The 20,125-nt window shown below is 37.5% G+C and overlaps 1 protein-coding gene across 4 annotated transcripts in view; it reads right to left on the reverse strand.

The window, feature by feature from the left end:
• Positions 1–20,125, reverse strand: part of STIM2 (stromal interaction molecule 2) — a 141,678-nt gene that overhangs the window by 43,630 nt on the left and 77,923 nt on the right. For 3 of the 4 annotated variants that reach the window (XM_029947716.1, XM_029947733.1, XM_029947725.1), the window contains exon 3: positions 11,719–11,833. In XM_029947716.1, coding sequence (XP_029803576.1) covers positions 11,719–11,833 — 115 coding nt within the window. Of the gene's footprint in view, positions 1–1,043; positions 1,096–6,932; positions 7,002–11,718; positions 11,834–20,125 lie in introns of those variants that run through there. The other variant, XM_029947742.1, reaches the window with a different exon arrangement.

Consider the following 20,125-nt stretch of genomic DNA (forward strand, 5'->3'; position numbering starts at 1 on the left):
TTTTGTTTCTAGATCATAGCCCTTAAGCAGCCATAAGCTCCTAGTGATAAACACCTGTTTTATGCTTTCTTCCTACCTGATGGTTAGGAAAAGAAATGATTGAAGTAAAAATTTAATTTACTTCAATGTGACTGACATTTACTATATCATTTTGTCAAACTGATCTCGACTTTTAATTTTAAACCAATAACTTAAGCAGTTGATTTTATATACTCTAAATCAAAAGTACATAAATGGTCCACCATTTTCAACAACTTGTAAGAATTCACACTGACAGAAAGAGAAACAGAAACAGAAGATTGGCCAAATGTTAGAAGAATGTTCATTTAGGATCTCTTGTTGAAGAGCATCTTAACCAGATGAGAAAGTTAGAAAATAAGCTTTATTTGTGCTTGGTACTCAATTTTGATAGAGATACATACACATACACTATGTGATTTACCCTATTTTTTTTTCCTTCATCCTCTCCGAACCACAAATTTATATATGTAATATGACATACATACATTTACATATATGATTCAGAATTACAAAAATGTTTAGAGTTTTCATATTTAAATAGAAATGGGTTACTGAATATCTCTGAAAATTTTATTTTCAATGCACTTGTAATCTGCATTATTTCTATTAATTGCTCCTAATTAATTGATGGAATAGCAAAAGACCCAAGTAAACACAGACTTGTTTGAGGAAAAAAAAGGTTTTTTATACAACTGACCATCTTTGAAGAAGAGAATACTATTATCAGCAAGCAACTCCCTTATCTAAAAGAGCAGGAATAAAATTTTGTTCCACCTAACGTAGAATTTAATATAGTGAATCTCCTATAATAACATACATTTTAACATACAGAATGGTAACCAGAGTCCATCCTACCCCCCTATTTCCCAAACCAAGAAATGGTAAAGCCAAAGTTAACACAAATCTATATGGAATCAATTCCCAACTGCTGGGGAAAATGAAGAAAGAACAAGATGTTTAAGAAATGCTACTATTTTCTAAACAGTCCATCATAGTGAAAAGTGGACAGCCCTCATTTTTACCTTCTGCAGAAGGTTCTGTTACTGTACTCCACACTTGAGGTATCCCTTGAGTCTGTGAATATAGCAGAGGAGAAATGTAGAATAACTCAGGTGCATAGAAAACCATAATAAGGCAAATTTATAAACAACTTTAGAATACTACTTCTTAAATTATAAGAAAACTTTCACCATATGATGAATTACATATTGGAAAATTTATTTGAGAAACAAGTAGGGCGCACAACATATCTATTTCATGAGTTCCCAAAGAATAGAAACTGTCAATTTTTGGAACCCTAAGTACAGAGAGATATGATAGGCAATTGATCTCTGCATCCTATTGAGAGGTGGTCTCTATTTCAGGATAAAACCAAAAAAAGTGTAAAAGATACAGTCATCTCAAAGTGAAATACCTTCCACAGATTAAACAGACATAATTAATCCTAATAAATCAGTACATACAATGACCCTAAATCTCCAAAAGGCAAGTATCCTGAAGTAAAAGAGGAAAAGGGTCACCAATAAAAGAGAAATAAGAAAGAAGAAAATGAAAATAATAAACACCAAAACAGTTAGCCCCAATAAACAGATATGAATGAAATAAAGGGAGACTGAAATGCTGACATACTATGATGAATAAATAAGATCAGAAACCTATTATGAGTTCTAAGAACTCATGTAGATAATTTTATAATAAAAAGAAAGCTATTTAATGAATTTTAAAAGGGCATGTATTATGCAAAGTACAAAAATCAATTCTGACTAATATAGAACAGTATTTTGCAAATCGATCAAGTAAGGATCAAGTAATGCTACTCCTCTAACAAAAACCCATGTTAAACCCACTTAAAAGCTGGTTGACAGCAATAAATGACCGATACATTTGTGTGACCTGTTCTCTACATACAAGAAACCTGGACTACAAAAGACTTTTGTTAGTAGTAGAAATAACGACATTTGTCATTCTGAAACTAGACTCCACCTCAAGAACAGGCCTTCTCTTGTAGAAACTGCTTTCTGTAGACAATGAAAACTCAGTATCTCTATAGATGGCTAACAACAGCTTCTCCCAAAACCAAAAGTATCATATAAAAGTTGAAATGTGTTAAAAACCTGAGTTAGTAAGACAGCACAAGCATCTGAAGCACACTAAGAGCCCTGTGTTTTGAAATGTGTTATATTAACAAGTATCTTGAAAGCCACTGATTCAGCAGAGTGCCTCCCAGTGAAGAGATAACAAGAGGTGGAAGGTAAATATAGTTAATGCAACTGACTCCTCGAGCCTTACCTGCCCTCTGCAGACAGACCAACATACTTCTTACTCAATTTTCCCACGATGCTAACTACATATCTCTATGCTAGATCGTATCACATCCTTTAACTGTTCAATAATAGATTTTTCTCCAATAATAGCCTATAGGCAGGTGGAAAACAGAAAACATGTTCTTCATCTGTATATCTTCAGTAACTAGAACAATGCCTTGCTCATAATAAATATTTACGAAAATATGTACACTGTATGAGTCAGTTAAATGATTCTCCTCAAGTCCAATGGGTCTAAAATCACAAGGAGGGAAAAAAAATGGAATTCATTCTGAACAAAGGGGAAAAGCGGATTCAAGTCTTCCTGTAAAACGTTTGTCAGGATTCATGATTTTTCATTTTTTCCACTCAAGTCCACATTATATTAAACTCAAAGCTAGTCTTCCTAAATGAATTAATTCTTTTCCCCTGACTATTCTATATTATAAGGCTTTCTAAAACAGGAAGCTGTAAAATGGCTCCTAATACTTAGTGTGGTGATGATTAAAATGTTAAATGCACAACCACCTGCCACAGATAACAGTAAACTTTGCTAACCACTAACTTCTACAATAACATCCTTTTTTGCTACTGAGACCAGACACAGATCAAGCTTCTTTAATACAGCGCTACAGGCAACCACCACCAATTGGTAAGTGCTGGTTCATGAGTGGAATCTTACCACTCCTGGAACTGCTCATCAGGTTTAAAACCAGTCTGGTTTCCCTCTGACGAATCCTATTTTCTAGTATTCCCCGACCCAGACACCTGATCCATCTCTATCAGTCTCCATGCCCCCACATGCGCCATGTTCACACCTATCTTACAAAAACAGTGGTAACAAGGGATGGTCACTAAGCACGTGCTATGTGCCAGGCACTGTTCTAAGCACTGAAGGTGTACAAATTTATCTCATCCTCAACAATCTGATGTGGTACACAATTTTATCTCCATTTAGCAGATGACAAAGATACAGACTGGTTAAGTATTACATATAATAGCAAAAGACAAATATAAAAACAGTGGTTTATTCTTAACTCACATACACTAAAAAATTCTTATATTTCTGATCTGTAAATTGTGCTTATTTGAGGAACTTCGAATTTAAGCCTGGAACTACACATAACTACTTACAGGTTTAATGTTACTTACTCCCTAAGAAAGACTTCCTCACAACAAATCTGGCTACTTCCTAAAACTCTCCTAGCAGTATCACTTACCTAGTATTTAATTACACTGTCTTCAACCATTACTTAACATTTCATCTGTGTACATGTGACAGTAGTGGAAGCCCCTTGAGGACAAAGGCCTTATCTTACACCTGTGCTCTGCCACAGTGACTACCACACAGACTGTAAGTATACAAGTGAATGCTGTGTTCATGGGTGCCACAAAGAAAATGCAACCTTATCATATGCAAAGTCTACATCTCCAGTTACTCTTCTGATAATGCTAAACGACATGCACAGATACTTTTTTTTCACCCCAATCTCATTGTAACCAGTAGCATTCACCTAAAAAACTGATAGATTTTTATCAACATGTAGAGACCCATTTAAACTTCACATCCAGAAGAATATTCTTATTAATACCAAGGATCTACATATAAAGGAAATATCTATAATTTGCCTTACTTTTAAAACTTTAATATTCAATGTCAGGATTTCTTTTTCCTTTACATATCCTTTTATGGGACATTCACATTTTTGCTTTCCTAAACAGAAAGAAAATGCTCTTGGTCACCTCTCTCCAGGTGGAATTTATATACAATTGAAAAGAACTCTTATTTAAATGCCTACTCTCTTTCCTCTCAGACAACTTCAGTTCCTTTAAATTTCTAGTACAAAAAATAAAAAAGTTAAACCTTCTACAAAATTTCCAAATGTCTATTCAATTTGTAAAGCCCAAAATTACACTGTGATCTTAGGTAAGATAAGACCCATACTGAACAGGATGGAAAGATTGCCTCATGGTTGTCACATTATAATAAATATTTAGCCTAATGAGTTACCATTTTTAAAAACAGTATATTAATCAGCTTTTTATCTATTATAGTGCCTCAAACTTAAAAATAAACCAGTAATTTCCTCTCTACCTTTTCCTTCACTAGGTATCTAGCTACTCTTTACATGCGTTCCTAATTCTAATAGCTTACCCAGTTTATCAAAATCTATCTGAAATCTAATACTAGTTTTTAAAATGTCTTTCATTTGCACTGGACTGCTGCCATGCGCAGACTGACCAAGCATTCTCCACACAAACACAAAAAGTATATTCAGGTGACACTGAAATTTCTGTATGTGAGATGAGGATCAATTTCTGCATCACACAATTTTGCTTCTCCAGTGAACAACTCCACTTCACCCTCCACTTCATCCTCCAGAGAATGCTCATGAAAAGAAGGGCTAGGGTTTAAATATGTAGAGTGTGAAAGCCCCCACACTTCCTATAGCATGCCACTTGCACATCCGGCAAGTTCCAGGTACCTAAAGAAAGAGCCATGAGAGGCCACCACTAATGGTCCACCTCCTCAGCCCCTTCCAGAACTCCTGGTCAACCCTCGGAACCTGTCACAAGCACCACCTTCTGTGTATACCTTCTCCTTCCAGGGAGCTATCTCCATATCCTACACTTACTCCTATTATTGTACACATCACCACATACTACAGTTATCTGTCTCTCTTTCCTACTCAGCTATTACTCCTTATAGTCCAGAGATATGCTTAATTCATCATTAACACCTGGGATCCAATGCCTACTCCGTACATCACAGATACCACCTGTTTGGCCACATGTGCTTCTGTGCCATGAATTAGCTTACGTGCAACCGGTCAACAAGGATCATGTCGATAAAATATAACAGTGACACCATTTCAAATGTGATTTGATCAGCATTTCAAACTGCAGAGTAACAGCAAGCGGGTACAAAGTGCACAGAATGGCAAACAGCAGGCCACGAGCAGGCTGTCTGCTGCACTCCGGCCTCTCGGCCCGAGGTGGCCACCGCCGTCTCAGCAGGGCTTCAGGCTCAGTCTCCTCTCGGTGCGCTCTGCCCTGGTCAACATCACTTAGCAGCCTCAGCCCCGCCTACCACCTCCATCCGCCAAGTTATCTTGACCCATTTGTTTAAGGTGAAGGCACATACCCACTACTACATTAACTGATTAGAAATTTGACACATCTTTTGAACTTGTGCTAATATTTTCATTAGTACAGTTAGTGCTTTGGTCACAAAGTTGCATAAATTTTGAGCGGCCTGCTTTAACCCCATTTGTCACATAAACTCTGTAATTCTTAAGTTCATAATTTTACAAAACATAAGTTTTTCATGAATGCATATATTTCACTGTAACAGAAATGCCTATACCCAAAAGTACTGGATTAACTGAAATACTAAATAGCCAGTGCTCATCAGGAATAATTCATTCATTCGACAAATATTTACGTAATATCAAAGTAACTAGGGCACTGCTCTAGGCACTGGAGACACAGAAGACGGTGTGTTTGCAGGTGTCTGCAGGTGTGCACGCACGCCCCTGTGTGTTTGTATTACGTGCTACTACTAAACAACCTTGAATCACACACTATTGTTAGAGGTATATTCTAATCTCTATAGCAGCAGTTTCCAAACTTTTTCAAAAGAATCACTTATTGTTTCCCAACAAAAATCTCAGAAACAAAATATACCAGATAAAAGCAGAATCTTGCACATTCAGCATGCCCTGTCCCTGAGGTGTCTCCAGGATACCTGAGTCTTGTCAGGCTATAAGCTTAAAACCCAAAGCTCTTGGGGAGCCTGGGTGGATCAGTGGGTAAAACAACTGACTTTTGATCTTGCTCAGGTCATCTCATGGTTTGTGGGTTCCAGCCTCGCACTGGGCTCTGCACTGACAGTGGGGAGCCTGCTTGGGATTCTGTCTCCCTCTCTCTCTCTGCGGCTCCCCCCAATAAACATCCATAAATAAACAAACACTGCTGATCTAGCAACAATGACCCGCCTTTACAAGGCTCCTTTAATAAATGCAATGTCTCACATGGATTGAGAAAATCAATTAGGTCACTATAAAGCTTCTAACGAAGGTTTATTTTATCTAAAGAGATTCATTTCTCTTTCCTCACATGCAGTGGTTTTTTTTAATTGCACTTATTTTTTATTTTTTATAATAGTTTATTGTCAAATTGGTTTCCATATAATAACCAGTGCTTCTCCCCACAAGTGCCCTCCTCCATGACCATCACCCCCTCCCCCCCTTTTCCTCCCCCTTTAGCCCTCGGTTTGTTTTCAGTATTCAACAGTCTCTCATAGTTTGTGTCCCTCTCTCTCTCCAACTCTCTTTCCCCCTTCCCCTCCCTACGGTCCTCTGTTAGGTTTCTCTTGTTAGACCTATGAGTGCAAACATATGGTATCTGTCCTTCTCTGCCTGACATATTTCACTTAGCATGACACTCTCGAGGTCCATCCCCTTTGCTACAAATGGCCAGATTTTACTCTTTCTCATTGCCATGTAATACTCCATTGTGAATATATACCACATCTTCTTGATCCACTCATCAGGTGATGGGCATTTAGGCTCTTTCCATGATTTGGCTATTGTAGAAAGTACTTACAACTGTTTGAGTAGGAGCCCTCAGACTCCTCATCCCATGTGCTTCTCCCCTCGGAGGTGATGTGAGAGACTGTTGTTTGGAGAAAAATAAGCATACTGTAAAAAATTTAGGCCAACTCTTTGGTGACTCAGATGAAAATCTTCTCAGTATCATAATAATAAAAATTTTAGGGGGTAGAAATTAAGGCAAAAACCCAGGGAGAAGGAGATTTAAGAGGCTACTGAACTTGGAAAGGCCTTAAGCCAAAACAAAACAGGCTTATAGATCACAAAAGATCTCACCAAACTCCCTAAAGTCAAAAACCAAAACACGATTTGAGGACAGAGTCCCCATGGATTTGGGAACACATTAACAAAGAAAATAAACAAAGAACCTCAGCTCTCTTCGGTTTGCATTCTCAGAGGCAGGAGAAAGGACACCAACATAACGAATAAGTCAATTATATAATATCTTAGATGATATATGATATGGGAAAGAGAAAATGTGAAGCTAAGAGAGGTAAGTGTGCCAAAAAACAAAGAGTAGAAAACGGGGCGGGAGGAGTGTGACCTGCCATCTTAAACAGAGAGGTGATTGATGGTGGGCCTCCGGGAGGGTCCAAGAGGACACGAGCAGTCCTGCTGTGGGGGAACAGCAAGGAGTGTGGCTGGGACAGAGCCGCGTGAGCGAGACAGACCAGCAGGACGTGACAGGGAAGCGAAGAGGCGGCAGGGGAGGCAGGTCAGACAGGAGCTTATGGGTCTTTGTAAAGATGTTGGCTTTTACGCTGAGCCACCACAGGGCAAGAAGCAAACCTGACTTATGTTTTAAACAGATTATTCTGTTAGGCTGAGTACAGAATGCAGCACAAGCACAAGCACGCACGGGGGACCCAGGGCAGCTGCTCCACTTACCCAAGCAGCAGATGGGGCTGAACAGGGTCGGGGGCACACTGGGTGGTAACAAGGGATCACATCTTTTTTTTCCCTTTATTCAAACATAGTTAAGTGGGTTCCACTCAACATATTACTTATCCAAAATCGAAAACATACTAGTAACAACAGACGCTATAATGGATCTCCGATTCCTTCCGTAGCACCTCCACACCGCACGCAGTTCATACACGGGCAGGCCTTGTTCTACCACACGTCACAGACATTGCACAGATCTTGTCTTCTGCAAACTGAAGGTCTGCGCCAACGCTATACCAGCAAGTCTATCGACACCACTTTTCCAACAGCATTTGTTCACTTCCTGTCTCTGTGTCACATTTTAGTAATTCTCACACGGTTTCAAACATTTTTGTTATACTTGTTATAGTGATCTGTGATTAGTGATCTTTGTTTTTGCTGTCACTGTTTTGGGGTGCCACAAATAGCACCCACATAAGATGGCAAACTTAACTGATAAACGTTGTGAGTTGTGACTGCTCCACCAACTGGCTGTTCCCCACCCCCACTTCTCCTGGGGCCTCCCTATTCCCTGAGACATTACAATACTGAAACTAAGCCAATTAATAACCCTATAATATAGCCTCTAAGTATTCAAGTGAAAGAAAGAATCACATCTCTCACTCTAAATCAAAAGCCAGAGGGACACCTGGGTGGCTCAGTCAGCTAAGCATCCAACTTCAGCTCAGGTAATGATCTCATGGTTCTTGGGTTCAAGCCCCATTCTGGGCTCTGTGATGACAGCTCAGAGCCTGGAGCCTGCTTCAGATTCTATGTCGTCTTCTCTCTCTGCACCTCCCCTGCTCATGTCTGTCTGTCTCTGTCTCTTTCAAAAATAAGTAAACATTATAAAAACTTTTTAATTAAAAAATCAATCAAAAGCTAGAAATGATTAAACCTAGAGAGGAAGGCATGTCAAAAGCTGAGACAGGCTGAAAGCTAGGTGTCTTGTGTGAGTTAACCAAGTTGTCAATGGAAAGGAAAGTTCCTGATGGAAATTAAAAGTGCTACTCCTATGGACACACAAGAAGAAAGCGAAGCAGTTTTATTGATATGGAGAAAGTTTTAGTGGCCTACATATAAAATCAAATCAGCCATGATGTTCCCTTAAGCCAAAACCTAATCCAGAGACAAGATCCTGACTCTTTTCAATTCTGGGAAGCCTGAAAGAGGTGAGGAAGTTGCAGATTTCTGGTTAGAAGCTAGCAGAGGTCGGTTCATGAGATTTAAAGAAAGAAGCCATCTCCATGACATGAAAATGCAAGGTGAAGCAGCAAGTGCTAAGGCAGAAGCTAAATAAAGCAAGCTGTCCAGGAGGTAAGTAACCAAAGTGGCCACAGGAAACAACAAATACTCAATGCAGCCAAAAGAGCCTTATATTGTAAGATGCCATCCAGGACCTTCACAGCTAGAGAAATCAGTGCCTGGCTTTGCAGCTTCCAAAAACAGGCTGGCTCTTTTGTTAGGCTCTACTGAAGCTGGTGACTATAAGATGAAGACAATGCTCACTTACCATTATGAAAATCCTACGGCCCTGAAGAATTATGCTAAATTTACTCTGCCTGTGCTCTATAAATGGAACAACAAAGCCTGGATGACAGCACATCTGTTTACAACATAGTTTACTGAATATTTTAAGCCCACTGTTGAGACCTACTGCTCAGAAAATAAAGATTCCTTTCAAAATATCACCACTCGCTGAGGGTGCACCTGGTCACCCAAGAGTTCTGATGGAGATGTACAACAAGATTCATGTTGTTTTCATGCCTGTGAACACAGCATCCATTCTACGGCTCATGAATCAAGGAATAATTTCCATTTTCAAGTCTTACCATTTGAAAAATACATTTCATTAGGCTACCTCTGCCATAGTGACTCCTCTGATAGATCTGTGGAAGTGAATTAAAAACCTTACAGAAAGGATTCATGACTCTGAATGGTATTAAGAACATTCGTGATTCATGGGAAGAAGTAGATTCCAGCCCCACTGGAGGACTTTGAGGGGTTCAGGACTTCAGGGGAGGAAGTGACCATGGATGTGGTGGAAACAGCAAGAACTAGAAGTGGAACCTGAAGATGGGACTGAATGGCTTCAATCTCAGGATAAAACTTGGAGAGATGAGGAGTTGCTTCTTATGGATAAGGAAGGGAAATATTTTCCTGAGATGGAATCTACTCCTGGTGAAGATGCTGTGAATACCGGTAAAAGGACAGCAAAGGATTTAGAATATTACATAAATCAGGTTGAGAAAGCAGGGGCAGGGTTTGCAGTTATGAAAAAAGTGCTACTGTGGGTAAAATGCTATCAAACAGCACTGCATGTCACTGAGAAACTGTTCATGAAAGGAAGAGTCGGTGGATGTGGCAGACTGTATTGTTCTGTTTTAAGAACTTGCCGCACCACCCCAACCCCCAGCAAGCATCACTCTGGTCAGTCAGCAGCCACCAGAACTGAGACAAGACCTCCACCAGCAAAAGGATTAGAACTTGCCGAAAGCTCAGCTGATGGGTAGCATATTTTGGCAAAAAAGCATTTTTTAACTAAGGGATGTACATCATTTTTTTTTTTGACATAATGCTATCTATCACACACTTCACAGAATACAGTATAGTGTAAAGGTAACTTTTATATGCACTGGGAAACCAAAAACATCATGTGATTTGCTTTACCACAGTATATGCTTTATTGTAGTGGTCTGGAGCCGAACCTGTGCTGCCTCCAAGGCATAGCTGTACATAGATTAAGTTTTACTGAGCTTTCCCCCATTCAAGCACTTTGCCCCCATGAAATTTATACTATTTCATTCTTAGAAGTACCCAAGTTCCTATCACTTAAAACTGGTATGGGGAGGGGAAATGGAGAGACAGATTTTTAAAGTCTATGTATCTTTCAAGTAAGTCAGTGATAATTTTTTCCTTCTTCCCAGTGTATTTTAACAGGCGCCTCTTTTAAAAAGTAAAAACAAAAATGTAAGGGAACTATAAATCTTCTCCTATATTAATACAAATACCAAGAACTAATGGGAGAGTTTTCTGTACTTCCCATCCAAATGTTACCAGAGCCAGTCTAGTAAACTCTATTATGTCTCTATCCTCTTATGTGGCAGTCTGTCCCAACCTCCTCCTCCTCTGATTTCACTATGCAAATGTGCAAAGAAAAATATATACAACAACAATGCTTGACTGATAAAAGAATAGAAGCCATAAAAACATTCAGAAAAAGACATTTTGGTTGACTCTGTTACTCAAAAACAAAATTAAAATAATAACAATAATAAGCTTAATGGACTTTTAAAAAAAATTTCTAGTATTAGAGATCAAGCTGAGGTTTCAGGCCGTACACTTTTCCTGCCCCAATTAACTACTGTCCATGAGACAGCTTGAGAACCCAAGGGCAGAAAAATGATAAAATATAAATTACACAACTTTATGATGCAACTATTATTTAAGGGAAAGCTTAAAAGTTCTGTGCCTTCTGAAGACTTCAGAAAACTGTACGTGATAATTAAAAACAAAACTTTGGGATCCATATTTATTTGCTAAACCTTTTATAATAACGTCACTTAACAGCTGAAGCAATACTCCACAACTTTAAGCTCTCAGACATGCATGATCTTTCTTATTCCAGTATAAAGTATCAAATTATCTGGAAACAGGCTGACCCATAATGAATCCTAAGAAAGATAAAAATCATTTTTCAAAATCAAAAGTGGAAAAACTATTTACTAAAATGTAAATATTCTCACAGAAAATGCTAGTTTGATCTTTTCATAAAACCATATGCAATTAGTGAGTTAACAATGTGGCTATGCAGGCAGAGGAAAGGTGAGGGGCTCAGTTCACTAAAACAGTCTTACCTTCTGATGTTTTCCACCGTTTCCATAAATCCTCAACAGTTATATGCTTATCTTCTCTGTGCAGATGGCTGTGTTTATTAGTGGCATCTTTATATTTCATATCTTCTCTGATAAACTATAAAAGAGAAAACACTACGTTAAGTAAACCTAAATGTACTATTCTAGTCTCTAAACTGAGAAACAACTTTTGAAATCTAGTAGGTGGCAATTTTCAGATTAACTGGCACATTTTTGGTGTTTTACATTCACATTATTCTTATAGGTTTATAAAATTTATTTAATAAAATGTCTTCTACTAATCATAACAACAACAATAAAAATACTTCTTTAAGGGCACCTGAGTGGCTCAGTTGGTTAAACATCAGACTCTTGTCTTTGGCTCATTTCATAATTTCACACTTTGTGGGTTTGAGCCCCATGTCAGACTCTGTGCTAAGAATGCGGAGCCTGCTTGGGATTCTCTCTCTCCTTCTCTCTCTCTCTCTCAAAATAAATAAATAAAACTTTAAAAGAGCAAGTACTCATTTAATGCTCATTATTTACCAGGAACTATTCTATATACACAGTGTATCTATATACGCACACTTATACTCACACACACACACACACACACACACACACTCTCTCTCTCTCTCTCTCGTCTTTTAACTTCATTGACAGTTCTGTATTATATATCTCCATTATATAAATGAGAAAACTAAGACTCAAAGAAGTAAAATAATTTGCCCACGGTTGAAAAAAACCACAAACAGCAGAGCTAAGATTCCAATCCAAGCAGTTTGTTATGCTCAAAAGCAGAGCATACTGCCTCAATATTATGCATTTTTATCAAATACTTAGTGACGAGGTGTTTCAAAACACAATGAATACTAATCTCAACTACTGCCTCATACTTCTGTATTCTCCTACCTTTGAAGCTATTACTCATAATTGAAAGACTTGACTATGGTGGTCAGAATTAAAGTGTTTTATAAAACTGAAGTAGATCCTCCATTAATCTTACTTTAAAATATATATGGAGAGATGCACATGGGTGACTAGGTTGAGAGTCTGACTCTTGATTTTGGCTCAAGTCATTATCTCATGGTTCATAGCATCAAGCCCTGCTTGGGATTTTCTCTTTCTCCCTCCCTCTGCCCCTCCCCCCAAATAAATAAACAAAAAATGTAAAAAAAATTTTTTAATAAAAATAAAAATTAAAAAATAGAGAGAATGCACTAAAATTTTCTTCGCTATAAAGCTACTTCATTGCATAAAATCCTTCAGATGTTCCCCACTGTCTCCCAAATAAAAAGTAAACTGTTTATGGCTTACATACCATTTCCCAGTCCTATCCCTAACAATCTTTTAGGCCTGATTCCTTGACACTTTCCCCATATAAACTCATTACTCTAATTATATGAAACAAATAGTCTTTTACATTAGTATGCTTTTTCGATCTCATTTCTGATTTTTCTTGTTTTGGTATTATTTTACTTGGTATCTTTATCAATTTTTCTTTCTAATTTCAAAAATATAAGATCACATAAAAGATTATTTCAGAAATCCATGATGCAGAAAGTGAAAATCCCCTAGAACTCCCAACCCTCGAGGCACATTTTTCTGACTTTTATATGCTGAAAATGAATATCATCTTCAGACAAAGGCCAAATTTTATTTTTGTACTGTTTTCTACTGAAACTAAGAAAAAGAAATTTTTAATAGCTGTGTAATACTGAAACATTTCACTTTTCTGAGCTTTAATAATCTCAGTTATAAAATGAAGAAAAAGAAACATTTTAGGATCAATACTACCACTCAACATGTGGTCATGGGACTGATACCCACCTACAAGATGTACAGAAATGGAGAGAAGCCATTTAGAAACTTTTATAGCAATTATACATTTTCAAAAAAAATCTGATCCAAGCACACGATAAATGTATTTACTGTGTAGGCGCTATTGGTAATGAATTGGAAATGAAGACGCTGGTCCTTTACCACAGATAATCTAAAAAGCAGGTACCTAGGTCTACTGTTTATGTATTTTACTGTTCTACGTAGTGCCTCACTCCTGTTTTCTAAATACTGTTTTTAAAAGTGACTTTTGAAGGAACCTGCCTCACTTCTCCAACTCTTGAATATTTCTATTTCATATTTTCTATTTTCCTGCTTCTGCCTATTCCTCTTTGCTCTTTCTGATACCTCCAAAATCTAGTAGATATTCCCAGAAAAATCAATGCCACTGAGATGTCCAGAAACTGCCCCTAGCTTGGAAAGGTTCAGGGGCTAGAGAGAAATTCCATACTGAAAAGCACCATGATGAAACAAGCAGGAAGGAAGCCTGCTTTGGAAATAGTCCAGCCACTTGGAACAAATGGCAACTGTTTCATATTTTTGATACATGAAAAAGAAAAAGAGAAAACCAATGTCCTAGGAAATTCTCTACACCACATGAACACAACATAAAAGAGTTCTGTGGCTTTAGGACCAATATATTTTGGAAAATAAAGCTGATTTCCATATATGGACTAGATGAGGCATTCTAGCTAGTGAACCATTTTAGAAAGCCTAGGATGTGTATAGATATCTGCCAAAATACGTGCTTACCGAAGAAAAGCACTGGATGCCTGGGTCACTCAGCTGGTTGGGCATCCAACTCTTAATTATAGTTCAGGCGATTATCTCACAGTTTGTGGGACTGAGCCCCACACTGGACTCTGCACTGACAGGTGGAATCCACTTGGAATTCTCTCTCCCTTCCTCTCTGCCCCTCCCCCACTTGCTCTCTTAAAAAATAAACATTTTAAAATAAAGAAATATAAGAATTAAGGTATTAAAAAAAGGGCAATTAAAAAAAAGTTCATGAAGATTATCTGTAGCTCACTTAATGTAAAAGAACTATCTGGCTCCTAAGAAAGTTGGGTCAAAACTAAATAAATGCACAAAATTATGTTTTCCTTGGAATTATCATTTAAAATGTAATATATGCTTCTGTTTTAAAACATGACCCCAAGAATATATATTTCATAACAAACCACATAAAAATGTAGTCTATATCACCTATATCTTCAACACTTTGATCACAAATGTCACTAGAAGGCACTATAATTACTTTTTATGTTGAAATTAAGTTGGAAATTTTTTAACACAACAAAACGTATCAAAACTCATCAGCTTCCATTAAACTCTTTCCAATATCCTACTAAGCATTCTGACTGTTCAGACTTTTCTATGACTTCATTAAAAAGTCCAAGTTGGGGGCACCTGGGTGGCTCAGTCGGGTTAAGCATCAGGCTTCGGATCAGGTCATGATCTCATGGTTCGTGGGCGCTGTGCTGACAGCTAGCTGCTTTGGAATCTGTATCTCCCTTTCTCTCTGACCATCCCCTGCTAGCACTGTCTTTCTCTGTCTCTCAAAAATAAATAAAAAATATTTTTTAAATGTTTAAAAAATAATAAAATTAAAAATGTCCAAATTATAGTCTAATGTAAGAAATTTTAAAAGCAGTCACCAATAACTGAAAATGCATGAGAAAACAACAAACACTTCTTAGTTGTTGAAATCTGTGAATTAAGAAATTGGAGGGGGCGCCTGGGTGGCTCAGTCGGTTAAGCCTCCGGCTTTGGCTCAGGTCAGATCTCACATTCATGGGTTCGAGCCCCGCATCAGGCTCTGTGCTAACAGCTAGCTCAGAGCCTGGAGCCTGCTTCTGGTTCTGTGTCTCCTCTCTCTGCCCCTCCCCCTCTCATGCTCTGTCTCTCTCTGTATTAAAAATGAATAAAACATTAAAAAAAATTAAAAAAAAAAAGAAATTGGAAAAGATTCTGAAATTCTATGAGGTAAATCTTCAAAAAATGTACTGCAAATTACATTAGAGTTCCTGGGTAAAAATACCCAATTATGCATCTAATTAAACCTACCATAGGAAAGCCTGAATTGACAATGCAAATACATAAGCATGCAAATAAATGACTACTGAGTATTCTTTTCAAAAACATTCACCCAGATGATTCTCTTAAATCTATTTTTCCAGTAACATCGTGGCATTTACATATCCAGTTTCAGGCTCAGGAGGTTAACTTTTAGATAAGCTGATTTCAGTTCCTTGTATCTCTAATATATATATGTTTGCATTCTGTATTTTGTATTTTATATTTGTGATGCAATGTATCTTTTTGTTTTTGTTTATTATATTTGCATTTATATGTGTATTTTTGTTTATTTGTGCTGTTGTTTTTATAACAGTGCTTAGTAAAGTCTGTTACATACTAGTGTAGTCATATTTGGGGGCCCTTTTCAGCCTTTACCTCTTTGCCTGCCAACATCAGTATAGCTCATCCTTCCTCAACCTCTCACCCACTGCCACAGCCATGTGACTAGGGGACGAACACTTGACCCAGAAGGAAACAATCCAGAGCATGACCAGGATGAAAGGATTCTATTTCACAAGAAACTGCCATTCTGACCATAAAAGGCTAGGTCACTTGGTGATGGTTCTGGATTTTTAAGGTGATAAGGAAACTGGTGTCAAAGGTACCACTTATGAACAGTCGAGACGAACCACATACAGAAGTCAAAACACGAGGGAGAAAAAAACGAGAGACACAAGCGAGAAAGAAACGGCACCAGGAACTGGTTTCATTCTTGAGGACTTCCAGTTTTAGTTTCTCCTGAGGCCTGGCCTACACAACTCTTGTTCTGATTTCCATTACATAACAATGATACATAAGTGTTTCCCCTTTTAATTATATAATTTTAAAATCTCAATACCCAAGGAAAGGTGATTTACCATCACAGTTAAGCACTCAGACTCTGGAGTGTGACAGACTATATTCAAAACCTGACTCCCACTACTTATATTCTCTTTAACCTCCTATTCTTCCTCTGTACAGTGAGGAAAATAAAATTGCCTAACACAAATGGTTATGAAGAAAATTAATTTAAAAATGCATACCTAGAACATAGGAGTGTTAGACAATAAAAATAATTTTAGTGGTTTTATGTATCAATGTTATTATTGCTGTTGAAGTTTAAAGCCTGAATAAACTATTTTAACCTTGAGTAGTCTGGTAGGTTAAATATACATTTTGGAAAGTATCAGACATTTATAAAGCTAAGATTTCCCAATATTTTTAAGACTACCATTTCAGATATCTGAAACAAAATATATAACACAGAGATGAAGAGGAAAACCAGAGCCTTTTCACGGACGATGTAAGCAGAGATCTTCCCAAAGGACACCTGTCATCAAAACAACAGTGTCCAAGGTCTGATATGTGAGTCAGTTAAAGTAATGGGTTCCAGGGCACCTGGGTGACACAGTCGGTTAAATGTCCAACTCCTGATTTTGGTTCAGGTCATGATCTCACAGTTCGTGAGTTTGAGTCCCCATCCAGTTCTGTACTGACAGTATGGCTTTTTCTCGGCCCCATTCCCCAAAATAAATAGATAAACTTAAAAAAAAATACTAAAATAGCTTAGCACAATGTCTATGGGGAAAGAATGTATAACCAGACAGGACACTGTTATTCTCACTTGTAAAGATGAAAAAGCTAAGGCTAAGGGACGGTTGGCAATCATCATCCATTTCATATAGGTATTTTGGAAACCTAATATCAAAGTAAATTTTAAAGAATTCCAAAGTTTAAGTCCTTCACCACTATTCACCTCGCCATCCTAACCTTAAAAATGCACTGATTCCCAAATTCTTAGAAATGATACCATGTTAATTAAAGCATGAAGTACCGTCTCTTCATCCTAAAAGTGAACATGGTGGTTGGGAGCACAGACTCAGTCTTTATACCGCAGATATCTCGAATTTACTATTTGCCATAGAGCTTTAGTAAGTTACTTTCCTCTCTGTGTTTCAGTTTTTTCATCAGACTAAGAGTCATATAACAAACGGTTGTGAGGATTAAGTGACTTATTTCATATAAAGTGTAAAGAATAGGGCTTGGTATATAGTAAACACTCAACAAGTCAGCTATTTCGTGTAAACCATTTTTTTTTAAATAATGAGTTAAATCTTGCCTTCATTTGCACACTCTATCATTTCTTGAAATGGTAGAAGAGGACTGTGAGGCAGTACACAGCACCACTGATCACCGCTGCACCAAGAACTAAATCCGCAGAGCAGTAATATCAACCCTCTCGATACTCACCACACAGAATGCTGTAACAGTGTAGGGTTCGAGCTAGTGCTAAGATATTTCTGTCTTAATTACTTTGATCTTCTCATCTAAGACAAATGATGACACCTACACAGAACCTAAGAGAACACAGGCAAACTGGGACATGTTTTCATGGAATTTCAAATGAAAAAAGGTAAATCACTTAACATCTGAGAAAAAAATTCTTCAGATCCTGAATTCAGTATTTTTTTTTCAAACATTAAAATTCTGTACCAATGGAAACTTCAAGCTGATTTGGACAGTTTCTACATCTTAACTTTACACTTCTGTCCAGTGGCTACAGTACCACTTCGGCCCTTAATCCCATTCCCTAAATTTCCAACATCAAAAACCCATCAGTCAATCTTTAGTTTACCCACAATAAATGCACCAATGACCTCCTTCGGATTCTGTTCTCAGAACAGCTCAGGGTTCAACTGGCCTCACAATGACTCACAGCACTACTTAAGCTAGACCATAGCCTTTTATGCGCTAGCTGGAGAACTTATCCCTTATTTATGACACTAATTCAACTGAATGATCAGATGATAAATGAGAAATGATTGACTCAAACAACTAATTTACAAAGACTCGTAAAACACGGTGTATTTATGAACTGAAGTATGCTGGCCATTCATTTAATAGAAATCAATACATCACCTATATTATGACTACTCTTCAAGATTATTATTGTTGATAATCCAAAAATCTCTAACAAAACTACCTATGATTCTATCATGCTATCCAATAGTAAATAAATAAATAAATAAGGTCATGAACATCAAGACAACAAAGTACAGTGATCCCTGGAGACTATAAACAAAGTATGTCCTGTGACTGCTCTAAATTAATTCCTAAAGAGAACTTCCAGAACTTTCAGGATAATGCACAAAAAGAGGGAACCAGGCAGAGATCGGCAGCCTTCTGAGTTGAAGAGATGGAAGTGGGAGCCTGGTGAGAACTGAGGAGGCAGGGATTACAGGACTCAGTATGGAGAAGAGTTAACTGCACAGGGAGGGAAGCCTGGATTACCTTTAAAAAAAAAAAAAAAAAGAAACGCTGCCTTGAGTCTTTAATGACTACTGATCAGCCCATATGCAAGAAGTCACAGCAAGTCAAGGAAAGAAGATACACAAAAAATTTAGAGGAAACAATCCCTGAAGATTACAGCCAGCAGGGAATAGTGTTTGCTCCAAAATGACTAAGTGAAAAATCTCATAATTTATGGGAAAGGCTTTGCCTCAGTACTGAGGAACACAAACCCCAGACTAAATTCTACATTGATTCTGCCCTCAAAACAGCTTATAAATACAAGGCAAGGGGATTAAAATGTTCCCAAGTAGCCTAACCCTCTCTTAGAAGAAAGCTTAAGAACATTTCTATGTATACAAAATTCTCAGTACGCAAAACAAGGTAAAATATACAATGTCTGTCTTCCAATGAAAAATTACCACATATGCTAAGATATAAAAAAATACAACCCAAAACTAGGAAAAAATTCAAAGTCAATTAAAAAATGACAAAGATGAGAGAATTAGTAAACTAAGTTATTAAAATAGTTATTATCGCTATATTCTATATATTCAAGAAGCTAAAGTAAATACTGAGTGTGTTAATGGAGACAAGATTAACGTGTTTTTTTCAAGACCCCAATCAAAATTCTAAACATTCAAACTACAAGGACTGAGATGAAAAATATACTAAATGAGATTAAAAATAAACATGACAAACTAAAATATCAGCAAACCTAAGAAAAGTAAGCATGAGAAACTATCCAAATCAGAGACTGAGCTGTGGGGCAACTTCAAACAGCCTAATAGAAGTGTAACTGGAGTCCATAAGGAGCCAACAGGGAGTGACAAAAAAGTATACTTCAAGAAATAATGGCTAAAATTTTTCCAAATTTTATTAAAACTATAAACCCACAGATCCCAGAAGATCAATATACTCCAAGACAAGAAACATAAAGAAAACTACACCAATACATAGCATAATCTAATAGCTTAAAATCAGGGATAAAGAGAGTAATCTAAAAGCAAATGGGTGGGGGAGAGGGGGTGAAAACACAATAGGCACAGAGGAGCAGAGATAAGGAGGAGGGCAGAACTGGTGTCGACAAAACACAATCCAGAGACCACTCAGGAAACATATTTTTTTTTCCCATAATATTTTATTGTCAAATTGTTTTCCATACAACACCCAGTGCTCTTCCTTTCAAGTGCCCTCCACCATCACCACCACCTGTCTTCCCCCC

Source organism: Suricata suricatta, chromosome 1, assembly GCF_006229205.1.
Source record: "Suricata suricatta isolate VVHF042 chromosome 1, meerkat_22Aug2017_6uvM2_HiC, whole genome shotgun sequence".
Taxonomy (NCBI): domain Eukaryota; kingdom Metazoa; phylum Chordata; class Mammalia; order Carnivora; family Herpestidae; genus Suricata; species Suricata suricatta.